This window comes from Melopsittacus undulatus, chromosome 1, assembly GCF_012275295.1.
Source record: "Melopsittacus undulatus isolate bMelUnd1 chromosome 1, bMelUnd1.mat.Z, whole genome shotgun sequence".
NCBI classification, from domain to species: Eukaryota; Metazoa; Chordata; class Aves; order Psittaciformes; family Psittaculidae; genus Melopsittacus; species Melopsittacus undulatus.
Genome location: NC_047527.1, coordinates 137,212,693 through 137,236,032, shown reverse-complemented (window position 1 = coordinate 137,236,032; position 23,340 = coordinate 137,212,693). Strand labels below are relative to the sequence as shown.

General features: G+C 38.2%; 1 protein-coding gene across 1 annotated transcript in view; it reads left to right on the top strand.

The window, feature by feature from the left end:
• Positions 1 to 20,980, top strand: part of PLCL2 (phospholipase C like 2) — a 103,711-nt gene extending 82,731 nt beyond the window's left edge. The window contains exons 5-6 of the mRNA XM_005144449.4: positions 10,794 to 10,903; positions 19,752 to 20,980. Coding sequence (XP_005144506.4) covers positions 10,794 to 10,903; positions 19,752 to 19,931 — 290 coding nt within the window. The 3' untranslated portion in view covers positions 19,932 to 20,980. The remainder of the gene's footprint in view (positions 1 to 10,793; positions 10,904 to 19,751) is intronic.
• Positions 20,981 to 23,340: the final 2,360 nt, after the last annotated feature.

The following is a 23,340-nucleotide window of genomic DNA, read 5'->3' as shown; positions in this document are numbered from 1 at the left end:
TTCTAACATGTACTCCAAAGCAGTCCTTCAGGAGTTTCAGGACACAGTTTCAAGAAAGGGTATATCAAGCCATTCTGGATGCTGTCAAAGATAAGCACAGTACACAATATCCACTGGGGAAAAGTTATGTCTTAAGTTGCATGTAGAAAAAGATGAGGATGATAGCTATACAAGCACTGCAAATAGTTCTTATTGTTTAAAATTAAAGAAAGTCAATTTTGTTCTAACAGCTGTAACTCTCAATTCTCACTGTTTAAGCTTTTCAGCAAAACAACACATTTACTGAGCTGTTTCTTTTACTGTTTGTTCCTGTTATTTGCATTCTGAATTGCTTTTTGACGTAGGGTCCACCAAAACAAAGCATGTAAGATGCAAGAAAGGTACTATTTTATGTTATGTACAGATTAGATAGTCCCTTAATAGAGGCAAAGAAATATATACAATTAAATCTTGATGAGCACTTTTGACTGGGTATGCAATTGAGGTTTTTTTAAGCAGTGAAAAGGAGCGACTACATCTGTTGTTCCCAACATTTGTGTAGTTATCACTGACTTGAAAGAGAATTTGCAGTATTCATGTCCTGGGTACTGTGGAGTTTGTACAAGTTCATCCGTGTCTTCTGAAATAATGCCCCTTATCAGCCAGTTTTTGATGAGGAGGCACTGCATTGAAACTATGACTTCATAAGCAGGGAGTGAAGAAATGCTGCTTTATCTGTTAGTATTGGACTTCATAAGTGACCAGTGTTTCATGTGTTTACATCAGTGGGACATGCTGATCTTAGAATTGAATCCTTTACTATCTTTTTCATGAAGTTCACTGTTAAAAGTAAACAATATACAATATTTACCACTATCAAATACACTCCAGCATCACCTGCTATGACTAAAACAGCACTTTGAGGCCCCTCTCAGTCAGTAATCTGTTTTTCTGAAATACCTGATTTTTTCTGTTTTCTCGTTGTTCCCATTATTTCTAAGCCAGCTATCAAATTATTTGAAGTCTTTTCTCCACACTTGTCACAACATCATTTTGAAGGTTTATTAGCACAGTAGGCTGTCTCTGAGAGTTAAGGAAAGGTGTTAATAAAGGACATATTCAGTACAATCCTTTATATGTCTCAACTTTATGTAGTCAGTCCATCATTTTTATATTTCTTTACTCTGTCTGCTTCATTTTTTATACATTTTTTTCTTCCTATTTGTCCTTCTTCCTCAGGCTACTCCATTGAGCATCTCCAGGTACAGCTCCACAGCAGCTCAGGTTATACTGTCATTGTATATATTCCGTAGCTCTGTAATGCTGGTCCTTTCCTATGCTTTGAATATTCTTGAAGCCACATTCTGCTGGGGGCAGGGTGGGGGGAAGAGCTTGGATCAACTTTGGTAGGGTTCATCAGTCTTTTTTCTTTGCAGTTAAATCTCTCTGTTATTCACACCAGTCACACACCATTTTTTTCATATATTGCTCCTCATATATAACTCACTGTAATACACTGAATCATAGAATGGTTTGGGTTGGAAAGGACCTTAATATCATTTAGCTCCAACCTCCCTGCCATGGGCAGGGACACCTCACACTAGACCATCTTACCCAAGGCTCAGTCCAACCTGGCCTTGAACGCTGCCAGGGATGGAGCATTCACAACCTCCCTGGGCAACACATTCCAGTACCTCATCACCCTAACAGTAAAGAATTTCTTCCTTATATCAAGTCTAAACCTCTACTGTTTAAGTTTGAACCCATTACCCCTTGTCCTATCACTACAGTCCCTAATGAATAGTCCCTCTCCAGCATCCCTGTAGGCCCCTTTCAGATACTGGAAGGCTGCTATGAGGTCTCCACGCAGCCTTCTCTTCTCCAGGCTGAACAGCCCCAACTTTCTCAGCCTTTCTTCATACAGGAGGTGCTCCAGCCTCTGATCATCCTCATGGCCTCCTCTGCACTTGTTCCAATAGTTCCATGTCCTTTTTATGTTGAGGACACCAGAACTGTAGACAATACTCCAAGTGATGTCTCATGAGAGCAGAGTAGAGGGGCAGGATCACCTCCCTTGACCTGCTCGTTATGCTCTTTTTGAAAAGGTTGGCTTTCTCTGCTGTGAGCACGTGCTGAAGCTGGCTCATGTTAAGTTTCTCATTCTCCAACACCCCTAAGTCCTTCCCCTCAGGCTGCTCTGAATCTCTTCTCTGCCCAACCTGTAGCTGTGTCTTGGATTGCCTTGGATGATATTTTCTGGGGGAGATTCTGATATATTTTGTAGAAGGGTTGATGATCTTCCAGACTTGTAGATGTTCTCAACATTCTTGCTCACTCCTCCCAGGGCAAATGCTTAAACTAACACAGACTTTTGTATTGCTTCCTGAGTTTGCCCCTTCATATGAAGCCTTTTTTTCCCTTACTCTTCATGTAATTCTAGTCCAGTAAAAGATCAGATGGTATGAATGATGACCATCTATAGCTCCATGCTCAACTTTCAGCAACCTCGGTGAGAAAAAATTACTGGAAAATTTGGTTATATACTGGAAATCAGGATAGCATTGTAAGAGGCTAAAACAGAACTCTTGATTTTAAATAGCCTTTCCCAGTACAGGAATATTTACAAAATTAACCTATTATATTGATTTGTGGTTTGTACTTTTAGCAGTTGCCTTATACCTGCAAAAATTGTTAAAGAGTTAAGATTAATTATATTTCTTAAGATATAGAGAAGTACACTAGAGTGCACAAATACAGCAGACAAGCAGACATTTTATGTACCAAGATCTGTGCAAAGGCTACCCTGCTATGCTAACTAGAATGTAATCCAAAATTGTAAGAAAGAATGAGGAATCTGTTTATTCCCCTGTGAATTTTCCGTATCTACATGTGACAGTTTAACCAGTACAATACCTGCTGACAGAGGCTAACCAGCAGTTCCAAACTATCTGTAGATGAGGGTTGAAAAAAAAACAGGTAGTGAAGTGCTATAATCAGTATGGTTTAAAGGCAGATTTCATAACATGCTTTATTAGAAGTGCTGAAAAGTTGAACAGGATTTCAGATGTACTTTCCTCCTCTTTATATTTTGAACAACAACAAATCCCAAGTTAGATATGTGTTGGTGAGATGGCTCTGGGTTTAAATTGGATGTGTTAATCAGGTAAATTGAAAGGAAAAGGTACCAAATTTCTCTGGTGCATTGGGTGATAGTAAAGAAAAGAGAAGTTACGTTGCTGTGGAAGCAAAAGAGATAGCAATTACTATTGCCAGTGAAACAACGTGGGCTCAGGAGGATCTGAAAACTGGGAGAAATGACAGTGTACCATAAAGCAATGTCTATATTAAGTCTGCTTTCTAGCATTAGATAAAATCAAGGGGTTTTTTTCCTTAGGCTTTTGTTGGCCTCTCTTGAGGATCAAGGCTGATAAATAAAAGATGGAAACAGCAGCCTGTGGAAAGAATGTTCCCCTTTTGAGTTCTGGTTTTGCCCTTTAATGTCAGTGTTAGTTCATTCTCATATGTGGTAGTGGCTTAACTTCTCCCACACTGAGAAATGCAGTCTATCTTTTCAAAGGACTGTCCTTGTGGAATAAAGTTTTCTGTACATTGGAGGTGGAACACTGCATTTTGCCATAAAGGTTGGAATAATTGAAAAATACTGAACAACTAGTTTTGTTAATGTATAGTTTTGTCAAATATTGGTCTAAACCTACTGAATGCACATAATTCAGACCTGGAGCTTTTTGAAGCTGAAGCACACTTAGGATCTGCAAAGAAATTCTGATTCTCTAGTTGCAACATAAAATATTTTGGATGACTTCAGTGGGAAGCAGGTGCTTGGGAGTACTTGAGGATTTAATCCTCATTCCTGTTAAGACTCAGTTTTTGCAGTTATCAGTGATACTTAGGTAATACGGAGGTGTTCTGAGTATTAATTTGTTAAGGTTCATTTTAAGCCTTTGTACAGGAAGTGTTCTATAAGCAAAATATGTGAGAATTTACAAGTATAGTGACTTCTGTTTCTTCTCTAACATGATTTATTGATTTATTGTTGATGTGATCTGGTAGCCAGACTCTCAACCACTTTTCTGATAAACTTATTTTAAGAGGAAATTGTTTGTGAGATTGAAATACATGACTGTTTAAGGAATATAATCTAGAGTAAAAAACCTCAGAAACATATTTAATACTGTAAAAAAACTAAAATCCTGGCTTTCAAAGATGTGGCCAAGTATAGCAGTTAAATGTGCAGATTAAATATTTATATGTGGAAATGAGTACTTGCAGCTTAATTTCCTAGAATTCTTTCCTATATCACCATTTAACCTACATAGTGTAGGAAGAAATATTTTAATGTATAAGTTGTTTTCTTGGATTTTTTTCTTGGAAAGATCAAATCTGTCTGGAAATTATTCACCCAAACTTAGTAAGCATTCAAGATGAGTGTAACATAGTACTTGAGCTGCAATATGTGGCAACCTAATTGAGAGCTGTATGGTATTTTCCTTCCATTTAAAAAAATATTTAATGTTTATTTTTATTACTTATTACTCTTTTAAAAAATAATTTATTTGCTTCTAAGTCAAAGTGCTCTACCAAAAATGAAATAAAATATATTTGGCTTGACTGAATGTAAGCTCTTACTTGCGGTATTATCAGCATGTATTTGATAGACAAATGGTTTGCTACCAATTTCATATTAGGTCTACTCAGTAAACACATTTATTGCTGAAGTTTTACCATTGTGCTATTTGATTAAGGTATTTGTTGAGAGAAAAAATCTGCATCAGGAGGAGCCTACCTGCTGCATAGTCGTGTCTCAGCTAGTTGAAATCATGCTCTTGGCAAGAAAGCCTTCATCAGAGAAAACAAAGGAGTGTTAAGTTGAGATTTGCCTAGAAATACAGTATAACAAGCATTGTGCTCACTGTTTTGTTAAAGATTCCTTAAAAAATTAGTAACTCGGCATTCAGTTGGTTGTATGCCAGGGCTTTGTGATAGTAACTCTTACAAAAGTAAACAAATTGCAGACTTCCAAACAGTCTGAATTCCTTACCTTACACACATGCACTCAAACTCTCTATGTTTTGGTCTCTTTTCACATCTCGATTTTAATAGACATGTAGTTATCAGAGTTTTCCAAAAAGAAAATGTATATTTTACAGTTTAAAAAACTCAAAATATAAATACATGCAGCTCAGTGACTTAAGGTGAATTACCTTTTTAGTATATGCTTCTTAATTAGTTTTAAAATAGCAGAATCACTTCATTTGCTTTATATGTCACTTTTTAACCAGTATCTTACATATACTACTTTGAAACTGTAGTGAAAGCCCAGTAGTGGAAGGAATTGCTAACCAATTTTAAATAGGTGTTATTTCTAGTTTGTCATTAACGATAGTGAATTTCATATGGCGTTATTTTATTTTGAAGAAATAAAAAATCCTTTCTAAGCTAAATACGATTGGAGAAGAGTAAATTTCAATAGTGTATGTGTATATATATATATACAGGGATGCTGGTGAAGGACTGACTATTCATTAGGGACTGTAGTGATAGGACAAGGGGTAATGGGTTGAAACTTAAACAGCAGAGGTTTGGATTGGATATAAGGAAGAAATTCTTTACTGTGAGGGTGGTGAGGTACTGGAATGGGTTGCCCAGGGAGGTTGTGAATGCTCCGTCCCTGGCAGTGTTCAAGACCAGGTTGGATGAAGCCTTGAGTGATATGGTTTAGTGTGAGGTGTCCCTGCCCATGACAGGGAGGTTGGAACTAGATGATCTTAAGGTCCTTTCCAACCCTAACTATTCTATGATTCTATGATACGTATGCAATGTTGGTTTTCACATAAATCTCCAAATTATTTTTTCCCCTCAAGATACAGTGTTTGCTCTTCAACAGCATGCAGGGCAGCAATAGAAATGCATCTTCCTTGTTCTGGAATTTCAAGTGTCAGCAAAACAATACCATGCCTATTGTAAATTATGAAACGTTTTGTATCTGCTCAATATATTTGTGATAATTAAAATATTGAGAATCCAGGACCATAAAATATAGCTAAGTTTGCAATCTGGAAATTATTCTGAGAAGTGATGGCTCAGAATTCTTATCAGTCTGTCAGGACTCTTATATTGCCTGGTATGTTTTACTCGGGAAGAAAAAGTTTGTTATTAAAGTATGTCATAGCAATAAGACACCCCACTTTCTATACTGTCATCAGCCTTTGTTTAGTTCAGAAACAGAAATATTCCTTCAGAATATGCTAAGCGTAAGTTAATGCAGGTTTGAGGTCTGCCATGTAATACTATTTAGAGAGATCATCATGCAGATGGTTGAGGAAACACAGGGCTGGGAGGTCCTGAATTCTACTTCCAGGAACAGTTTTTGTAAATTGAATATGTCAGCTCTGTTTTAAAATGAATATGAGTTTTTTATTTGAGTTATTTTCTGCTTTTGAAGGCTGCCTACAGGACCACATCTACAATGGTTATAAATTTTACATAAATTCCAATTTTACAGACAGATATTCATCCTAATATTGTCCTTTAGCTGAAATGATTCTTTGATGTCCAAGGTCTTACCTGACTGATCTGTATCTAGGGAGCAATTACTCCTCTTCTGGTTTTCTTTTTGCTAGACTAACCAAGCAAGTTTTTATTAGTCTTCTCACATGATACGGGGCTCTTACTGCATTGATCAGCTTTATAGCACTTCTCTTTTCCTCCTGCTCTTTGAAGTTATTGAAAATGGGAGAAAAGAATTGTACATTGAAATTAAAAAGAGCATATTGAATGGCAAAGTATTCCCAGAAGGGATGAAGGAGTTTTAAAGCTATCTAGCTAGTGCATTCCAGGGTTAGGGGAGAGGGTCTGAGAGAGAGGGAAAAGCTGAGATAATCATGAAATTCAAACTAATTAGCATTCACTGGGGAACCAGAATGTGATTCAGCACTGAAGAGGAAAAGAGTGATTTGGAAATACTGAAAGACTGCTTATCAGGATGCTTTAAAGAAAAAAGTGTACTGCAGAGGAGAAAAAGATGCTGTGAAAGCTTTGGTTATGATTGGGAAAATTTGTAAGCAGCTTTGTATTCCGTTTAAAAACCTGCTGTTAAATCACGCCATTCCTATTTTGTTATGTATATTGTGGCATATTTACATGTGTTACAATAGTTGGGATGAATGAACTCCAAATTTTAGCAATATAGTCTCAGCATTTATGGTTCAGAGCAGAAAAAATCTGTATTTTTGTGGTGCTCTAGAAATGTAATGTTGTAAGTATGGATCTGTGCCTAATGTTTCTATGATCATATTGGAAGTTTATTTTTTGGATGATGTGAACAGGAAATGGATACTTGGAAGTAGTGATGGATGAGTGAACTTCAATTACTCACCTGGTTAGAAATCTGTTTGGGGGGAATAAAAGATGAATGGTTTACTTGAGGCTGCACTCTAGAGGCAGAGTTTGAGCTATGGAGAAGTATTTGAAATAAAAACGATAGAGTAGTTTAATGCAGGAAAAACATTTGGCATTTCTTTTCCTTGTAGTAAAATTTAAAATACTGAGAAAAGCTAAAAAAGAACAATCTTTTCTTTTAAATGAATTTATGAATAATTTTTAAAATGTGTGTGTATATATCACAGAATCACAGAATCCCAAGGGTTGGAAGGGACCCCGAAAGATCATCCAGTCCAACCCCCCTGCAAGAGCAGGGTAACCTAGAGTGCATTACACAGGAACTTGTCCAGGTGGGCCTTGAATATCTCCAACGTAGGAGACTCCACAACCTCCCTGGGCAACCTGTTCCAGTGCTCTGTCACTCTTACAGTAAAGAAGTTCTTCCTGATGTTAATGTGGAACCTCCTATGCTCCAGTTTACACCCACTGTCCCTTGTCCTATCATTGGATATCACTGAAAAAAGCCTAGCTCCATCATCCTGACACCCACCCTTTACATATTTGTAAACACTGATGAGGTCACACCTCAGTCTCCTCTTCTCCAAGCTAAAGAGACCCAGCTCCCTCAGCCTCTCCTCATAAGGGAGGTGTTCCACTCCCTTCATCATCTTTGTGGCTCTGCATTGGACTCTTTCAAGCAATTCCCTGTCCTTCTTGAACTGAGGGGCCCAGAACTGGACACAATATTCCAGATGCAGCCTCACCAAGGCAGAGTAGAGGGGGAGGAGAACCTCTCTTGCCCTACTAACCACACCCTTTCTAATGCACCCTTGGATGCCATTTGCCTTCTTGGCCACAAGGGCACATTGCTGGCTCATGGTCATCCTTCTATCCACCAGGACCCCCAGGTCCCTTTCTCCTTCCTCACTCCTTTCCAGCAGGTCAACCCCCAACCTGTACTGGTACATGGGGTTGTTCTTCCCCAGATGCAAGACTCTACACTTGCCCTTGTTGAATTTCATCAAGTTTCTCCCTGCCCAACTCTCCAGCCTGTCCAGGTCTCGCTGAATGGCAACACAGCCTTCTGGTGTGTCAGCCACTCCTCCCAGTTTAGTGTCATCAGCGAACTTGCTGAGGGTACACTCAGTTCCCTCATCCAGGTCGTTGATGAAAATATTAAACAGCACTGATCCCAGCACCGACCCCTGAGGGACTCCACTAGTCACAGACCTCCAGCTAGATTCTGTGCCATTGACCACAACTCTCTGCCTTCTTCCTTTCAACCAGTTCTTGATCCACCTCACTACCTGATCGTCAAGCCCACACTTCCTTAGCTTATCTATGAGGATGCTGTGGGAGACAGTATCAAATGCCTTACAGAAATAAAGAAAAACCACATCTACCACTCTACCATCATCCCTCCACCTAGTCACTTCCTCATAGAAGGCTATAAGGTTGGTCAAACATGACTTCCCCTTCATAAAACCATGTTGGCTGTTCTTAATAACCCCCTCATCCTTGATATGCCTAGAGATGGAGTCAAGAATAAGTTGTTCCATCACCTTTCCAGGGACGGAGGTAAGGCTGACTGGTCTATAATTACCCGGGTCCTCCTTCTTGCCTTTCTTATAGACTGGTGTGACATTTGCCATCTTCCAATCCTCAGGCACCTCTCCTATTTCCCACGATTTACCAAAGATTATGGAGAGTGGCCTAGCAATGACCTCCACCAGCTCCCTCAGCACCCCTGGGTGCGTTCCATCTGGACCCATTGATTTATAGATGTCCAGACTGCATAGCTGATCCCTAACTCAATCCTCATCTACCAAAGCAAACTCCTCCTTTGTCCTGACTCCTTCTGGGGCTACAGGAATCTGGGGCCCCTGGGGAGAGTCTGCAGGAGTAAAGACAGAGGCAAAGAAGGCATTCAGCACTTCTGCCTTCTTTGTATCCTCTGTCTCCAGGGCACCCACCTAGTTCAACAGTGGGCCTATATTGCCTCTTGTGTTAGTTTTATTTGCTATGTATTTGAAGAAGCCCTTTCTATTGTCCTTAATCCCACTAGCAAGATTAATTTCCAAGGAGGCCTTAGATGTCCTAACTGCCTTCCTACATCCTCTAACAACTGTCCTATATTCCTCCCAAGTGGCCAGCCCCTCTTTCCATAATCCATAGGTTGTATATTGTATCCATATATGTATACACTGGCCTAAGGTAAGGGAATGCACAAAAAACCCATTCAGTCATATTTCATAGCAAAACATGAGTGTCAGGTAGAGAGGTTACAAAGAATAAGTACCTTAAAATGACCTTAAAAGTCAGTCCACTGTAGGATTGACAGCCACTACAAGTTTGTATGCGTTTTCCATGATAGTAAATTACATATACATTTTGAAGCACATACATTCACTGGGCAAATAGAAGATCTCAGTCAACTTAGATATAGTTTTTACTTAAGCTTATAACTTTATTTTACATTCATAGGTGTAAGTCACAACCACTTGCCAGCCTTTGCCCTCAGAAATGCCTTTTATGTTTTTCCTGATGGAGACTCTGAGAGCTCAGTTTAACATACGACTTGCATAGGAGAGCTGCTGTAATCCATGGTGGGCTGATGTGTGTACCCTTGGAAGGACATTTTACTTCCCCTGCATGAAGGAGGGTGTTTAAATTTTACTTTTATATGACTTGTAATAGCAGCATGGAAAACAAGTTATTTTTCCTACATCTGTGCAGTGCGATGAGTTAAAATTAAAGCTTTGGTCACTCTACTCCATGTTTAGTTCAAGCTAGTATGAATTTTGCCAGAAATTTTGGTTGTAAGTTTGTCAGATATGGGGTTTGTGGACACAGCAGTTTACGTGGATGTGGTAAAATGTCCTTAGCAGTTCACTTGGTACTCCTCCTTCACAGTTACTCTTTGTCTCCTCAGGGGTAAGGTGAGAAGGCTACTTTCTGGGCTGGCCACTGCATGTAAGCTGTTAGCTAGACAACTATGATGTAAATTTAGTGCATAAAAGAACAAGGCACAAAACAAACCTGTTAGGATTAAGTATTTAATGAAATTACTGTTTCCATCCTAAACAACTCACAAAAAGGATTTTACATATGGTGCAACAAGTTCAGTTGTGCTTAAACAGTATTTTTGTATAGCAAATATTTGCTTGGCTCCATCTTTGTATGGCAGTGACCCAACAGGTACTTCAGTGTGGATTTTGGCTCAGAGAGATTTGTGTATGTTGGCATTTTTATAATGTTGCACATACTAGATCAGATACATTTGTCCTTGCAAAATAAAATATGAGTGTTTTTCACTGTCCTTTTGCCTTACTAGTTTCAAATCACTATCTCTGTGATTACAAAAAAATGTGTTAAAATAGATACTATATTCCTCCCTCTTTTATTCTCTACAGCAATGGAGTTTCATGAAAACCTGCACAATATAGGAGCAAGAGAAGGCTTAAAAGAAAGAAAATTACAAAAATCAGTAGAAAGTTTTACGTGGAACATTACAATATTAAAGGTAATGTGTCTTCCTTTGGTTAGTTACTGCATTTTTCCGTTCACAACTGACATTCTAATATTTTTACTGGTCATTATTTTGTGTCACAGTTTCAATGGATTTATTCACCTCTTTGACCATGTTCAGTTTAATTTATATAATTTGAAAACACAGCAGACTGTCAGTGTGGATTTTTCTTCTTTTTTATTGTTGTGGAGGTTGTTTCAATTTAGTTTGCGTGACATTTTCTCCTTACAGCTGTTTCACATTAACAGGATCTGCTGTAATCTGGAATACATGGGTGAAACAATTAAGTGTTGATTTGTGTTGGGAAGAAGCTATGCTGCTGTTTAAACCCTGCTTTGTGATTTGGAAGGGAGTAAGAGTGTTGAGGTTAATGCTGTTACTGAAAAACAAAAGGGAAGGTGTCGCTGCTGCAGTCAGTGATGAATGATGATTAATCACAGAACCACAGAATGGTTTGGGTTGGAAGGGATCTTAAAGCTCATCCAGTTCCAACCCCCTGCCATGGACAGGGACACCTTTCACTAGACCAGGTTGCTCAAAGTCCCATCCAACTTGGCCTTGAACACTGTCAGGGTTGGGGCAGCCACAGCCTCTCTGGGCAACCTGTGCCAACACCTCACCACCCTCACAGAGAACAGTTTCTTCCCAACATCTAATCTAAATCTTCCCTCTTTCAGCCTAAAGCCATTTCCCCTCATCCTATCTAACATGCTCTTGTAAACAGTCCCTCTCCAGATATCTTGCTGGCCCCTTAATGATACATACAAATTATATTAATTCAGACTGGAGTAAGCTGAGTGTATATGCGCTAGAGATTCTCTTTGCAGTTTGTTGAGTGCATTTGCTTACATTTTGATGCCATAATAGATGATGAAGTATAAAAATACCTTTAGCCAGAGGCCCTCAGAAAACTAGAATGTGGAACAGTTCAGGTTTCTTATTTTTGGTCTTTCATCTCAGCAGAGTATAGAAAATTTATAGAGCTAGCAAAGCTGCCTCCATTAATTTATTCCCTTGACAATATCCTCCTAGCCCAAATTATTCAAGTTTTGTGTTTACATGCACTAATGAGTTCTTCTGTCCCACTCAAATGTTTCATCACTACATTAAACTATAAAGCCTGTTTTAATTATAAAGTTATTTTCTCCCACATATGTTTTTATTGTTAGTCCTTATTTAAAGTAGAATTCCCTATCACCTTTTCTTACAATGAACTACTACAGATAAGCAGTAATGTATATGTATTTCCCTTGCTGGTTTCAGCTGTTAAGCTTTTCACAGTGTTGCGTGGTACTCTGTACCACCCTTTGTGCTGTACTGCACAGATCTAATGCACAGGAGAATCAAAATGAGGCAAAATTTGCTACAGCTTATACTGTTAATGCATTCTAAAAGTATGCATACAGATTTTACTTACAGGTAAAAGTAGCAGACTGTCACTTTATTAGAGTGGAGTTTCCTGAACACATACCTGCATGGGATGTGTCAAGTACCATTCCTGTGCTACTTAGGGAATAGAGAGGAGGGGAGTCAGTTCACTGGGTTTGGGCAAATGTCAGAGAACTAGATTACCCCTTTACTCTTCTGTCAAAGGCATCAGATACCAGGTTGTATAGGCAGATCTCTTTAATATTGCTTGAAACAGCAGTACCTTTACTTCATCTCTACTTTCCAGTCAGAACACAAGGGCTGGTGGAGAGAAGGTTTGAGGTTGATAAGTGACTGAAATGTGAAGTTGTGATTTCTGTGTGAGCCAGAAATTGAAGAACCCATGTGGCAGATCTGGCTCTTCAGAGCACTGAAGGGCTTTTGTGCACAACCTTAGGATTAATGTAATTACGAAGTTAGAAGCCTTGCTTTTGGAGAGATTATTGAGAAAACCTCTTCAACATTGACTTAGTTTTTTTTCTACTTGCAGGATACGGTCCCTTCTGTAGGAAGGTACAATTTGTCCCATAATTAATACTTTATTAAAAAAACAAATAAATCTGTGAGTTTTTTAATCACTCTGTTGTAAAACTTTAACAGGAGTGTTCCAGAAAGTTCTGGCATGTTGTTACATCTTAAAAGGTATTTGCAGATCATACATAGTCATCTATTAAGTGCTGTTATTCACATTTAGATGTACAGAAAGTTACAGGTTGTGATTTGTTTGAAGTAATACATCGAGGTTTTTTACTCCTAACTCTTACATGTAGGCTGTAACCATAACTTCTCTTGTGTTACATAATTAAATAGAAAAAGTTTTTCAGTTTCTAACCTGCTACTCTTCCTGTCCAGAGAAAAAGACATAATGCAGTCATAAATTTGATCTAATGATGATGGTTTTCCATTTCCATTTTTCCAGTTCTTTAAAAACTGTGTGAGGACAGGGACGGAAAGTGAATGCCCACATATTTTAGAGTGAAAATTGATCAGGAGAGTGACAGTCTGAGAAGAAGAAACTTCTTTTTTCTCTTGAAACTTCTTTTTTTCTGTTGAATTCCATGCCTGTGTCAAATTAACTTCCCTCTTGAACAGCACAAAAATAAACCCCTGTCTATTTAATGGTCCCGAATTTTGCTGTTCCACAAGCAAGACAGTTGAGCAGCCAACATGTCGAAGTCAGTGCCGTGCTTAGATGGATTTAACTTTTTATTCTTCTTGTAATTAGGAACAGTATTTTACATGGTCTCTTGGCTACGATTTAGAAATTGCTGTGTGGCTCTGAACAGCCATACTAAGCAACTCTGCTTGAGTGCCACCCTCAGCTCCCTCACAGAGGAGTCATAGGATGCTCACATGGTGTAGCTGATGTATTTTCCAAACCAATTAAGCTGCATTTTGCCCTCCAGATACATATTGATTTTTAATTTTTTTTTTCCAATTGGGACATTCTGACTACAGTTGATGCAATGGAAAGATTGATAAAATAACAAAACAGCTTAATTCTAGGGGAACTCTTTGTTTAGAACATCTGTTGTAGTTGTTAAATATCCGTATGTGTGTGTGTATGCGCACACATCACAATTGCTACTTTAAAGGATTTTATTTTTCCTAATTTGAAGCCATGTGGACAAATTATTGGTATAGTGTGTTTGAATACACCTGAAACATCTCTTTCCAATTTCTGTATGTGCACACATTCCTGTTCTAATTGCACTCCATATACGCACATAGAGGTATTTGTTTAACTTCAGAACATGACTTGCAGTAAATTTAGCCTGCTTTAGTGAACTTTATTGCCCATCTGAGAGATATAGAGAGATTGTACAGTGTTAGAATATGCCTCTCTTCCAAATAGACAGTTTGAAAGATCATTTGCTAGTAATTTATTTATTGTTATTACTCAGACTGATGGCTCTCATCTTTTCTAAACATAGATAATCACATTTCCTGCCAGAAAGAGTATACAGTTGACGGAAGAAAATGACTCTAAGTGCTGTTGCAGCAGACTCCTACAAACAGCCTAATGTAATAATTTGCAGACTTTTGTGGCATAGCAAAACTTTTCGGAAGAAAAAACCTCTAGAGTCTCAGAATATGAGATGCCCATAGGAAGAGCATAACAGCATCTTCAAATTAGTCTTTGCAACAAAGAGCTGTTCTAAAACAGGGAGAGTTCAATGGAAGCACTTGGAATGAAGGTGGGACTTCTAACTCCAGCATTTGTTAGATGCTTCTTGTTGGCTATGAGGTTTTAGACATGTCACATTAGACAACATGAATTACTTTCTCTTAAAAGATATCCCAAGACATGCAGTTAATGGCATCTCTTATCTCTGTAATGACATTGGTTCCACACCTACATTATTTTTATAAATGTATTTATAAATGGAACATTCAAGGCAATTATAGGGGTGCAACTTCTTACTTTATATACTCAGAAAGCCTCCCACATCGCAGTTCAATTTAGATATCTGAAACTACTAGTGTCTTGATATTGGACTGATGGGATTCTGGTTCTTAATTAAAGTCATGTTTAGAAGTTAGGAAGTTGCGTCATTTATGTCCTGATTCTGTGAATGCCCTCAGAGCATGTCAGCTGGGCATGAGGCACTGTGTTATAGTATATATGTAGTATATAGTGAGCAGCAAGCTTTGAGAAAGGGATACTGGTTGCTTACTTTTCCTGATACAAGCTTTGGGTCCTGGAACCTGAGCTAAATAAAGCCCAGTCATTACTGATACAGTTTCTTGGAAAGAATGCTCATGCACTTATTTCACACGTCACCCCTACATCTCAAGGGTTCACACATTCACTGAAGAATCTGTTAACCAAAAATCATAAGTGAATATTTACCAGATTATAAAGGTAGCTGTGCTGAGACATAGTTGATGCTTTGTCCAAATGACTGAAATAATATCTCATTTTGTACGTATGAGAACTGATAGGAACCATTTTGGGTTTGATTTAAATTACCCTTAAATTACCTTTCAGGAGCTGTGATATAAAAACATTGCCTCTCAGCCAAAAGCTTAAAAAAACCCAAACAGATGATTGTAAATGTTGATTTAAAAATACCCCAAACAAATAAACCAGATAGTTGATGCAGCCAATACTGGGACAGGGAGGTAGGAAGGATATTGAATTGGGCTTCTACATTAAAATTCACATCCTGTATCGTTGTTGTTTATTAAAAGTTTATGAATGAATATCAGTTTTGTTCTTTGATGTTCTTTAAAGTCTTTTTCATGTCTGCCTACAAAACAGCTTGGTGCTTGGTTCTGTTTGAGAAGCTTTTAAACATCAACATATGAAATAGGTTATCAGAGTTACATAATACTCGGTTCTGTCAGTGAATTTTAACCACAGTGAAGGAAAGGAAACAGCTATTGCTGTCTGCTCCTGTGAGAACTGTGCTCTCACAGTTTCGTTTTCTCTTGTGTTTTGTGAGGCCTGTATTGGTCCTATTCCCAGTTGGGAATTACCACAAACTGCCTGTTAACCACAGTGCTGGGGGGATATATTTGAGTTTTGTGGTGTGTTAGCCAGACAACACTAAGGACTAAATTCATTTACACTTTGACTTATCTGTGAGGTGAAAGCCTGAGAAGGCAGCTCTACATCGCAAGAATCATGGGTTTGGTTCTGTGACTACTCCAGATCCCAGCATTGAGTTGTCTGTGAAACCAACTTTGCTTCTTTGAATGTAGAGGATTTTGTGTTTTTTACAATAAATCTGTTTGACTAAAGTTCGAGCCATTGATAGGTTTTTCATATTTGCTTTATAATATGCATTCAAAGCAAGTAGCCTACTTGCTGTTCTGGGGCTGGTGAGAAGACGAACACCTGAGTAGCCCATGGATCTGAGATACTACTGTCTGCCAGCTAGTAGGCAGCTATTACATTATTTTTTAAATCAACTGCACCTACTGTGAAAATCAGGATCTTAGGCAGCTACAGCATGCATAGAATATAAAGAATTGAAACTGAATCTTGAGAGCCCTTGGACAGGAGATATTTGATATATAACTAGAGGGAAGGTCTTTGAGTTCTTTCAATTGCAGGGAGCAGGGGGGGAGCAATTTTTTCAGATGCATTGTATTACTTTATCTTTTCAGATGCCTTGTGTTACTGTTCAACAGTGTTCACTGTGACTAGAATTTGAATTTTTAAGATGCATGCTGCTTTCTTCCCCCAGCATATGGCTTCCTGATGGTACATCAGCAGAGCTAGGAACTTTACATCAGTTGCACAGACCTTTCTCACTTGAGCTTGTGCATATTCGGTAGCAGTGGTTGGCTCTTGTTTCATCTTTAGATCAAGACATGCCAGCAGATAATGACAACACGGTTGGTTTCACAAACATTTTTCTAAGTTCAGTGGCATTCAGAAATCATTCACTTTATTCCAAGTGTTGTAGAAGAGAGTAATGTACACAGATCCGTTTTTCTATTTCACCCTTGTCTAAACTTGATCCCACTTGGCCAGATGTGTTTAATCTGGGCCCCTCTTGTATTAAATAATCCAGTCCCTTATCCCAGATCCTCTCTTGTCTACTAAGTTAATCTTCCCTGATCAGTATTGTCCCCATTACTTTCCAGTTCATACTGCCCCCTCTTCGCCTCCTGTAGAGATCCTCCCGATGAATCTTAGCTTTTGTTTCCTCATCACCTTACTTGATTTCATTGTATTCTACAGTCTTCTCCCTGCTTTGCATATTCCTTTGTCTCTCTCACCAGCTTTTAGTTTCATTACCAAGCTCTATCACTCTTTTTGAGTTGTTAGTCCTTCTACTTCTTTTTAGGCTCTTTTCAACATGATGGATTTTGTCAATCTGTTTTCTTTCTGTATTCCAGTCCCAAATGTTGTCTCGATCTTTCCCTTTCTCCACTCACCTGTCTAATCCAAATTCAATGTTGTCACACTGTGTTCGTTTTTCATTATTTCACAATCTCCTCTTTCAGTGAGATCTAGTCTCTACACAGTGCAGTCCAACATCCCTTTCCGCAGTCCTAGACTTCTTGCCAGGTCAGTCCCAAAGATCACTCTTACCCCCTCCTTTTTTCCATCTGCCTTCTCTGCAGAGTCCCTGCCCCAGGCTCTTCCTCTCCTCCTCCAGTCTGTCTTTTGGACTGCCTGCATTGGCAACCAAATGTTGGTAGTAAGACAACTTGGAGAGGCCATACAGGACAGCTCCAACTTTTTCTTCTAATGCATGTTCATTATTGTGTGGGAATGGAATATGCATTGTCTTGCCACATTGCTGGAGCTGTCAAGAGATGAAGAATGATCGAGAATAAATCCTGAGTAATTGTACTAACCACGTTCAAAATCTGATTTTTGTGTATTAAAAGCACATAACTGGATTCACTACTTTCTGCTTCTGAAGTAATTTGTATTACAAGTCCCTACTCCAAGTGGGAGTAGGGAGGGAAGGACAGAAGATTGTTAAAAAATTCTGACAATATTTTCCTGTCTTTATTCTCAGAAGTGAATTAACCATATGGATGAGGGTAAAGAATAATATTAAACAGTAATAATAATAAAATCTGCCAATGGCAAAAATTCTGCATAGAAAGTATAAGCTTAAGTAGTTAAAGTTTGGCAAGCAGATAAGCAACTGTGAAATCATGGTTTTTTTTAAATGAGAAGTTTTGGGCAACCTTATTAATAGACTGTTGCTCGCAACTCTGCCTATAATAAAAAACTTGATTAAAGTTCCAGAACTATATTCTGCTAATCCATGTAAAATGGATCTTGGGCTAGAAACAGATGCACTCCAGATATGACTCATTTAGTCTGCTGGAGTGTTTTAAATTAGCCTTTAGTTGTTTGTCAGTTTGGAAAAAAGTATGTGATTTTTTAACAAAGTAGCCATGGTTTTCTTTAGCTGAAGCTTGTGCTGTGATTGGTGAACTTGTAGATTTATTTTCCTGTTTGGTAATCAGAAAAAAAAATGTTTTGGCTATTATAGTCTTGGATAAGAGGGGGGGGAGCATTATATCTTTGAAGTAAGCAATATTTGTTTTCAATTTGTGTGCCTCAAATGCGTAATTCTTGATTACTTCATGCAATAGTATTTATGTTCTGAGTTGCTAAAGAAGTAAGGCAAAGTATCACACCATTAGTGCACACATGGTTTTGGCTAACTGCTGTTCTAGCTCTCCTCCTTCATTTTTTAAACCAAAAAGTAAAGTTGGAGTTCAATCTTATTTGGCAAAAGAGATGAGGCAATGTATCTGTTATGTCTTTAGAAGACAGATTCGCGTCTCTTCAGAAGAAGTGTCTGATAGGAGCCCGGATTTACACAGGACAGACACGAATACCCCAGTTACAGGAAAAGGTGCAGTCAGTGTTCATACCTTACTAGACATTATAGGAACTGGCAGTCTCAGGAAACTGTAGTACCTGAGGTTGGTTTCTTTGTGTGTGTGTTTTTTTTTATTCCCCTTCAGCTGGAAATGACACTGCTCAAGATCTGGTATTTTTGAAGTACCATTTGCTTTTCTGTAATCTGTGGGGCAGTTCTCCTTTAGGAAGGCAGGCACAGTGCAGTCACTTCAGCCCTTGCAGACTTTCTGCACGTGTCTGTGAACTGATCTGTGTGCACTAGTAAGACAGGCGTGCTCACCATATGCTACAGCCTTGCTTGTTCCATGCATATGGGCAGGGTAGGCAGATAACGGCTGCAGGAAAGGCTGTCCATAGTCTGATAATGAGAGCTGTTGCTGTTAGACGGCTTTGATCAATACAAAGAGATGGAGTAGGTAATAGTGCAGGACAGAGCCAAATCACCTATGTCTGGTACAGTTTCTATTACAGCTTTACTTAAAACTTAATTACCATGAAGTGTAAGAGTGCAAGTAAAGAGGAATAGCAATAGCACTGAGCCACAGACAACCCTGTGAAGTCTTTGTCCTCACTGTCCTTTTTATATGTTGGTTCCCAACCTGTATTTTCATATTTTATGCTTTGACAAACATTGATCCTTTACCATGCTACTATTGTATGAATCACATTGCTAGGGAAAAAAAAAATCTCTAAGGACCAAAAACCAAAAGAGTTGAACGACTCCCTGAAGTATTAAAATCAGCCTTCACAATTTCTTCATGCAGAGACATTTATAGCCCCTGCGGATTATAAATACTGCACAGATTACTTTCCTGAAAACTGTTAGGTAGAAAGGATCCTGTTCCTTTTGTTTATGCAACCGGTTGGCTCCAGAGAAAGCAGAAAGCTTGGTTCTTTCTAATGTCAAATAATCCAATTTTGATATTTGGTTTAGGGTTTTTTAAGGGGAGGATAGGGTGCTTTTATAGTTGGATTTTTTTTTCGGGAGGACAAACAGAAGGGAGGAGGGGGAAAGAGAATCTTATTATCAATTGTGTATTTTAATTGCATTTTTTGTTTTTATAGGGACAAGCTGATCTTCTCAAATATGCTAAAAATGAAGCACTGGAGAATCTGAAACAAATCCATTATGCCACTCTTTCGTGTGGACTCAATAAGCCAGGCACTGAGAATGCAGAAATCTCAAAGCCCCGTCGAAGTCTGGAGGTCATACCTGAAAAAGCAGGTGATGAAAATGGAGAATGAGAGTATGCTCTTCTCGTTATTGTGGAGTTTATAACTCTGTGACCAATTGTAGCTGCATTGGACATTTGCTTTGCACTTACTATTGGAAAATATTTGAAATTCTTAAAGCACAACTGGAGAAGGTAATTACAATCTATCGAAACTGTGAATGTATGTAGCAACTCTGCTTGTGAAGGCAATGATATTGTGTAACATGGGAATTACATTATTGGCCAAAAATATAGTATATATGTAAAAGATACTGTAATTCAGTAATAGTGTGCTGAAAAGTTCATTATAGTGCCATAGGGAAATGAACATTTTTTAAATGAGCTGTAACTAGTGGTGAATCAGTTGACAGAATCTGATAAGATGCCTTGATTTTCAAATGAAATGGATGCACAGGTCCCTTATTTCTTTGCACAATTTGTTAATTGTGCTGGTGCAGTGAATTATTCTCTTGAAAATCAGGCCCAAAAAAGTAGAATCCACGTGTTTCACACTGTATGTAATTCAGCAGCTCAGATATTTGGGTTTGAAGTGGTATTCATTTTATTGTTGAGCCATAAATTAAAATGAGAATGTAATTAGACAGTGATCACTGACTTCAGTGCACTATAGGAGAGCCATTACGTAAAAGGAAAATGTGCAATCGATCTGATAGCCTATGTCAGAAGATACATAACTATTTTGCCTAAGATCTTCTGCAAATGTGTGTAGATAATGTGACCAAACTGCAAGCAAGGTATTGTAAATAGTTTTTCATTTTGTGAAGTGCTCATATTAAAACAGGTTTTATGAGATTGCTCCCAGACAAGTAAAGCTTTTAACTAAATTTTAACTTTTTTATTTTTCAAGTATTTTCTTCCTTACAGAATTAAGTGATATCTCAAAAAGCAGGTTTGTCAAAAAAAAAAAAAAAAAGAAAAAATATTGCTGTTCTGTTTTGGTTTTCCGACAACATTAGGTAAAGGTATTGTAGCTGATATGCTCATTGTAAAATACTATCCCAACCTAGAGTGTTCTCTTACTGTTTCTGATTTAACAATAAAATGGACTATATAATTACAGAAGCTAATAAATTTGAAGAAAAAATTCTACAGAGATCTAAATGCCGCTTTTGTTTGTTTGTGGGGGAAAAGGGAAGATGGTGATGTCTGTTGAAAAGGATTGTTTCAATTAGAGGTCTTCAAGACATATATTCTTTACTGATCTTTATTTTTTTAACCAATTTAAGATACTGTTTCTACATTCAGATTGTAATGAATATTTATATTTATGTTTATAACATCCTGTAAACGTCAGAGGAGCTCTGACCAGGAACATCGGTGTACTCATGCTTAATCTAAACTATCAGGGACTTAAATTTGTTTTCTGGTCATTATAAAATGAGAAGAGGTGCAGGGGGAGATTAAATCAATTTCCATAGTAAATGCCACATTTTGAGTGTGCACTTTTAAATGCCAAACTGCATGGGTTAGGAGCAGTTTTGGAAGGTGATAAGCTCTTCTGTGTCTAGTGACAGATCATATGCCTCAGTATTACGGTCTTGCCAGGAGCGAGTTCTATTCTGTATTGTACAAAATGAAACACTGAACCTGTGGGAAACAACTGAAAGCATTGTTTTTTAGACAGTCCTTCTCTATGTTACCAGCTGGAAGTCTTTCAATTGCACGTGAAGTTGATGGGAAGCACCATGAAGTTCAATGTTGATAACTATATTCTGAGATGGTATGAAATCAGTCTTCATACCATAGCCAGTATGAAATAGGGCCAAATCTATCAGATTTAAATCTGATTTATCTACAGAAAAATAACTGTGTTACATCAAAATTCAGGTGGGCAATAAATATACAAGGTCAGTTTCACTTTACCAAGAAACCTAAAACCTAGGCTGTTGAAATTTTAGTTTTGAGTTTAGTCCTGATTGAAAGATGCCAGTACAGTTAGCATTATACTTCAGAGGGGCCTAAAAGTAAATAAGACTCCATTTCCAGTTCTGGCCCACTTCTGCTTCCATGGTATTTACAGAATTACATAATTTATATAACAAATGAAACATTTCTGTAGAGCCTCTTTCTCCAGCCAGGTTATCAGAATAGATGACTTGGGTATTCTTAGAATTTATATATTTCCATTTAACACATTACAACCTGGAATGAGGTAAAGGGCAGAATGCGGGACAAACACCTGCAAGTAAAGTATCAGGCTCTATTGTTAACCCAGTAGTGCTAATTTGAAAACCAATTTTATCAGCATACTTTTCTCAGTTGTATTTCTTTAAAGTGTTCTTTGCATCCATGATGCAATTTACTTTTATTATTATTACACCATTTTTTACAGTGTTTATTTTAGATTGTATAGAAGAAGCACACAAGATCTTGTAATTTACCAGATCTTGTAATCAGTGAGTAAGTATGGGTATGGATGGAGACTTAAGTCAATATACTGCTCAGTTTCAAAGAAAATACTAATTGGGAAAGGAAAATCACATGCAGATTAACCATGTAGATGCTAGCAGTTAATTCTTCTTTTGAACACAAGAAATAGGGTGAACAGTGGCCTGTTTGAAAGAGGAGCATCTCTATAAGCTTCATCTGCATTCTTCCTGCCTTAAACTCCCCCTCCCCTCCCGTACCCATCAGTTGTGTTTAACGTGGTACACAGCAGCCAGTGGATATTTAATGACAGAGCCCAGGACCATGCCGTCCATCATCTGAACGCACTGGCTAACTGCAGAAGACAGCTCTGTGCTACAGTAATTTGTCCAGCAGCACTTATTGAGGGGCTCTGCTGAGCCTACTGAGGCCACCAAAACAGCAAAAGCCTTCAAAACAGCTGGGTGCCAAGTTCTACTGATGAAGTTCAGGCCCTTCTGCTGTTGGTGATACTCTTCTACTCAAGTCAGTAGGACCAGGAATTAAGTGCAGTGTTGCAAAATTTCCCCTTTGTTTCCAGTCTTTTGTTTCTTTACCTTCTCTTCACAATCTTACACTGGTGCAGCAAGGAGTACTAAATTGGTGCCCTGCACAATTTTATGAGCTTGCCCGTGGAGGCATGGTGAAAGATGTTGTATAAGCAAAGCCTCTTTTCAGCTACTTTGTACAGCATGGGAGTACTTTTGTAAGCCTCCATGGCTGGTTACTGTATTCACTTTTTCCTGTTTTGAAGTTGAAGCAGCAGAGAGAGAGATGATTCAGAGTTGCCAGCAGTGAAAAATGGAAGTGAGTTCCAAGATGACTAAAAATTTAAACTCTGGTCTGCTAATCCAATTAACTCATCTGAAAGGACCCAGCCCTCTTTTCTTGCTTGAGTTTGCCTTCTATTTGTATGATTTCCTAGTTTTATACAGCATGACTTACCAGTAACACTGATTTCGCTGTATTGTTTGCTGCACAGGCCATGGAAACTCCTCAATGTCCTGTGCATG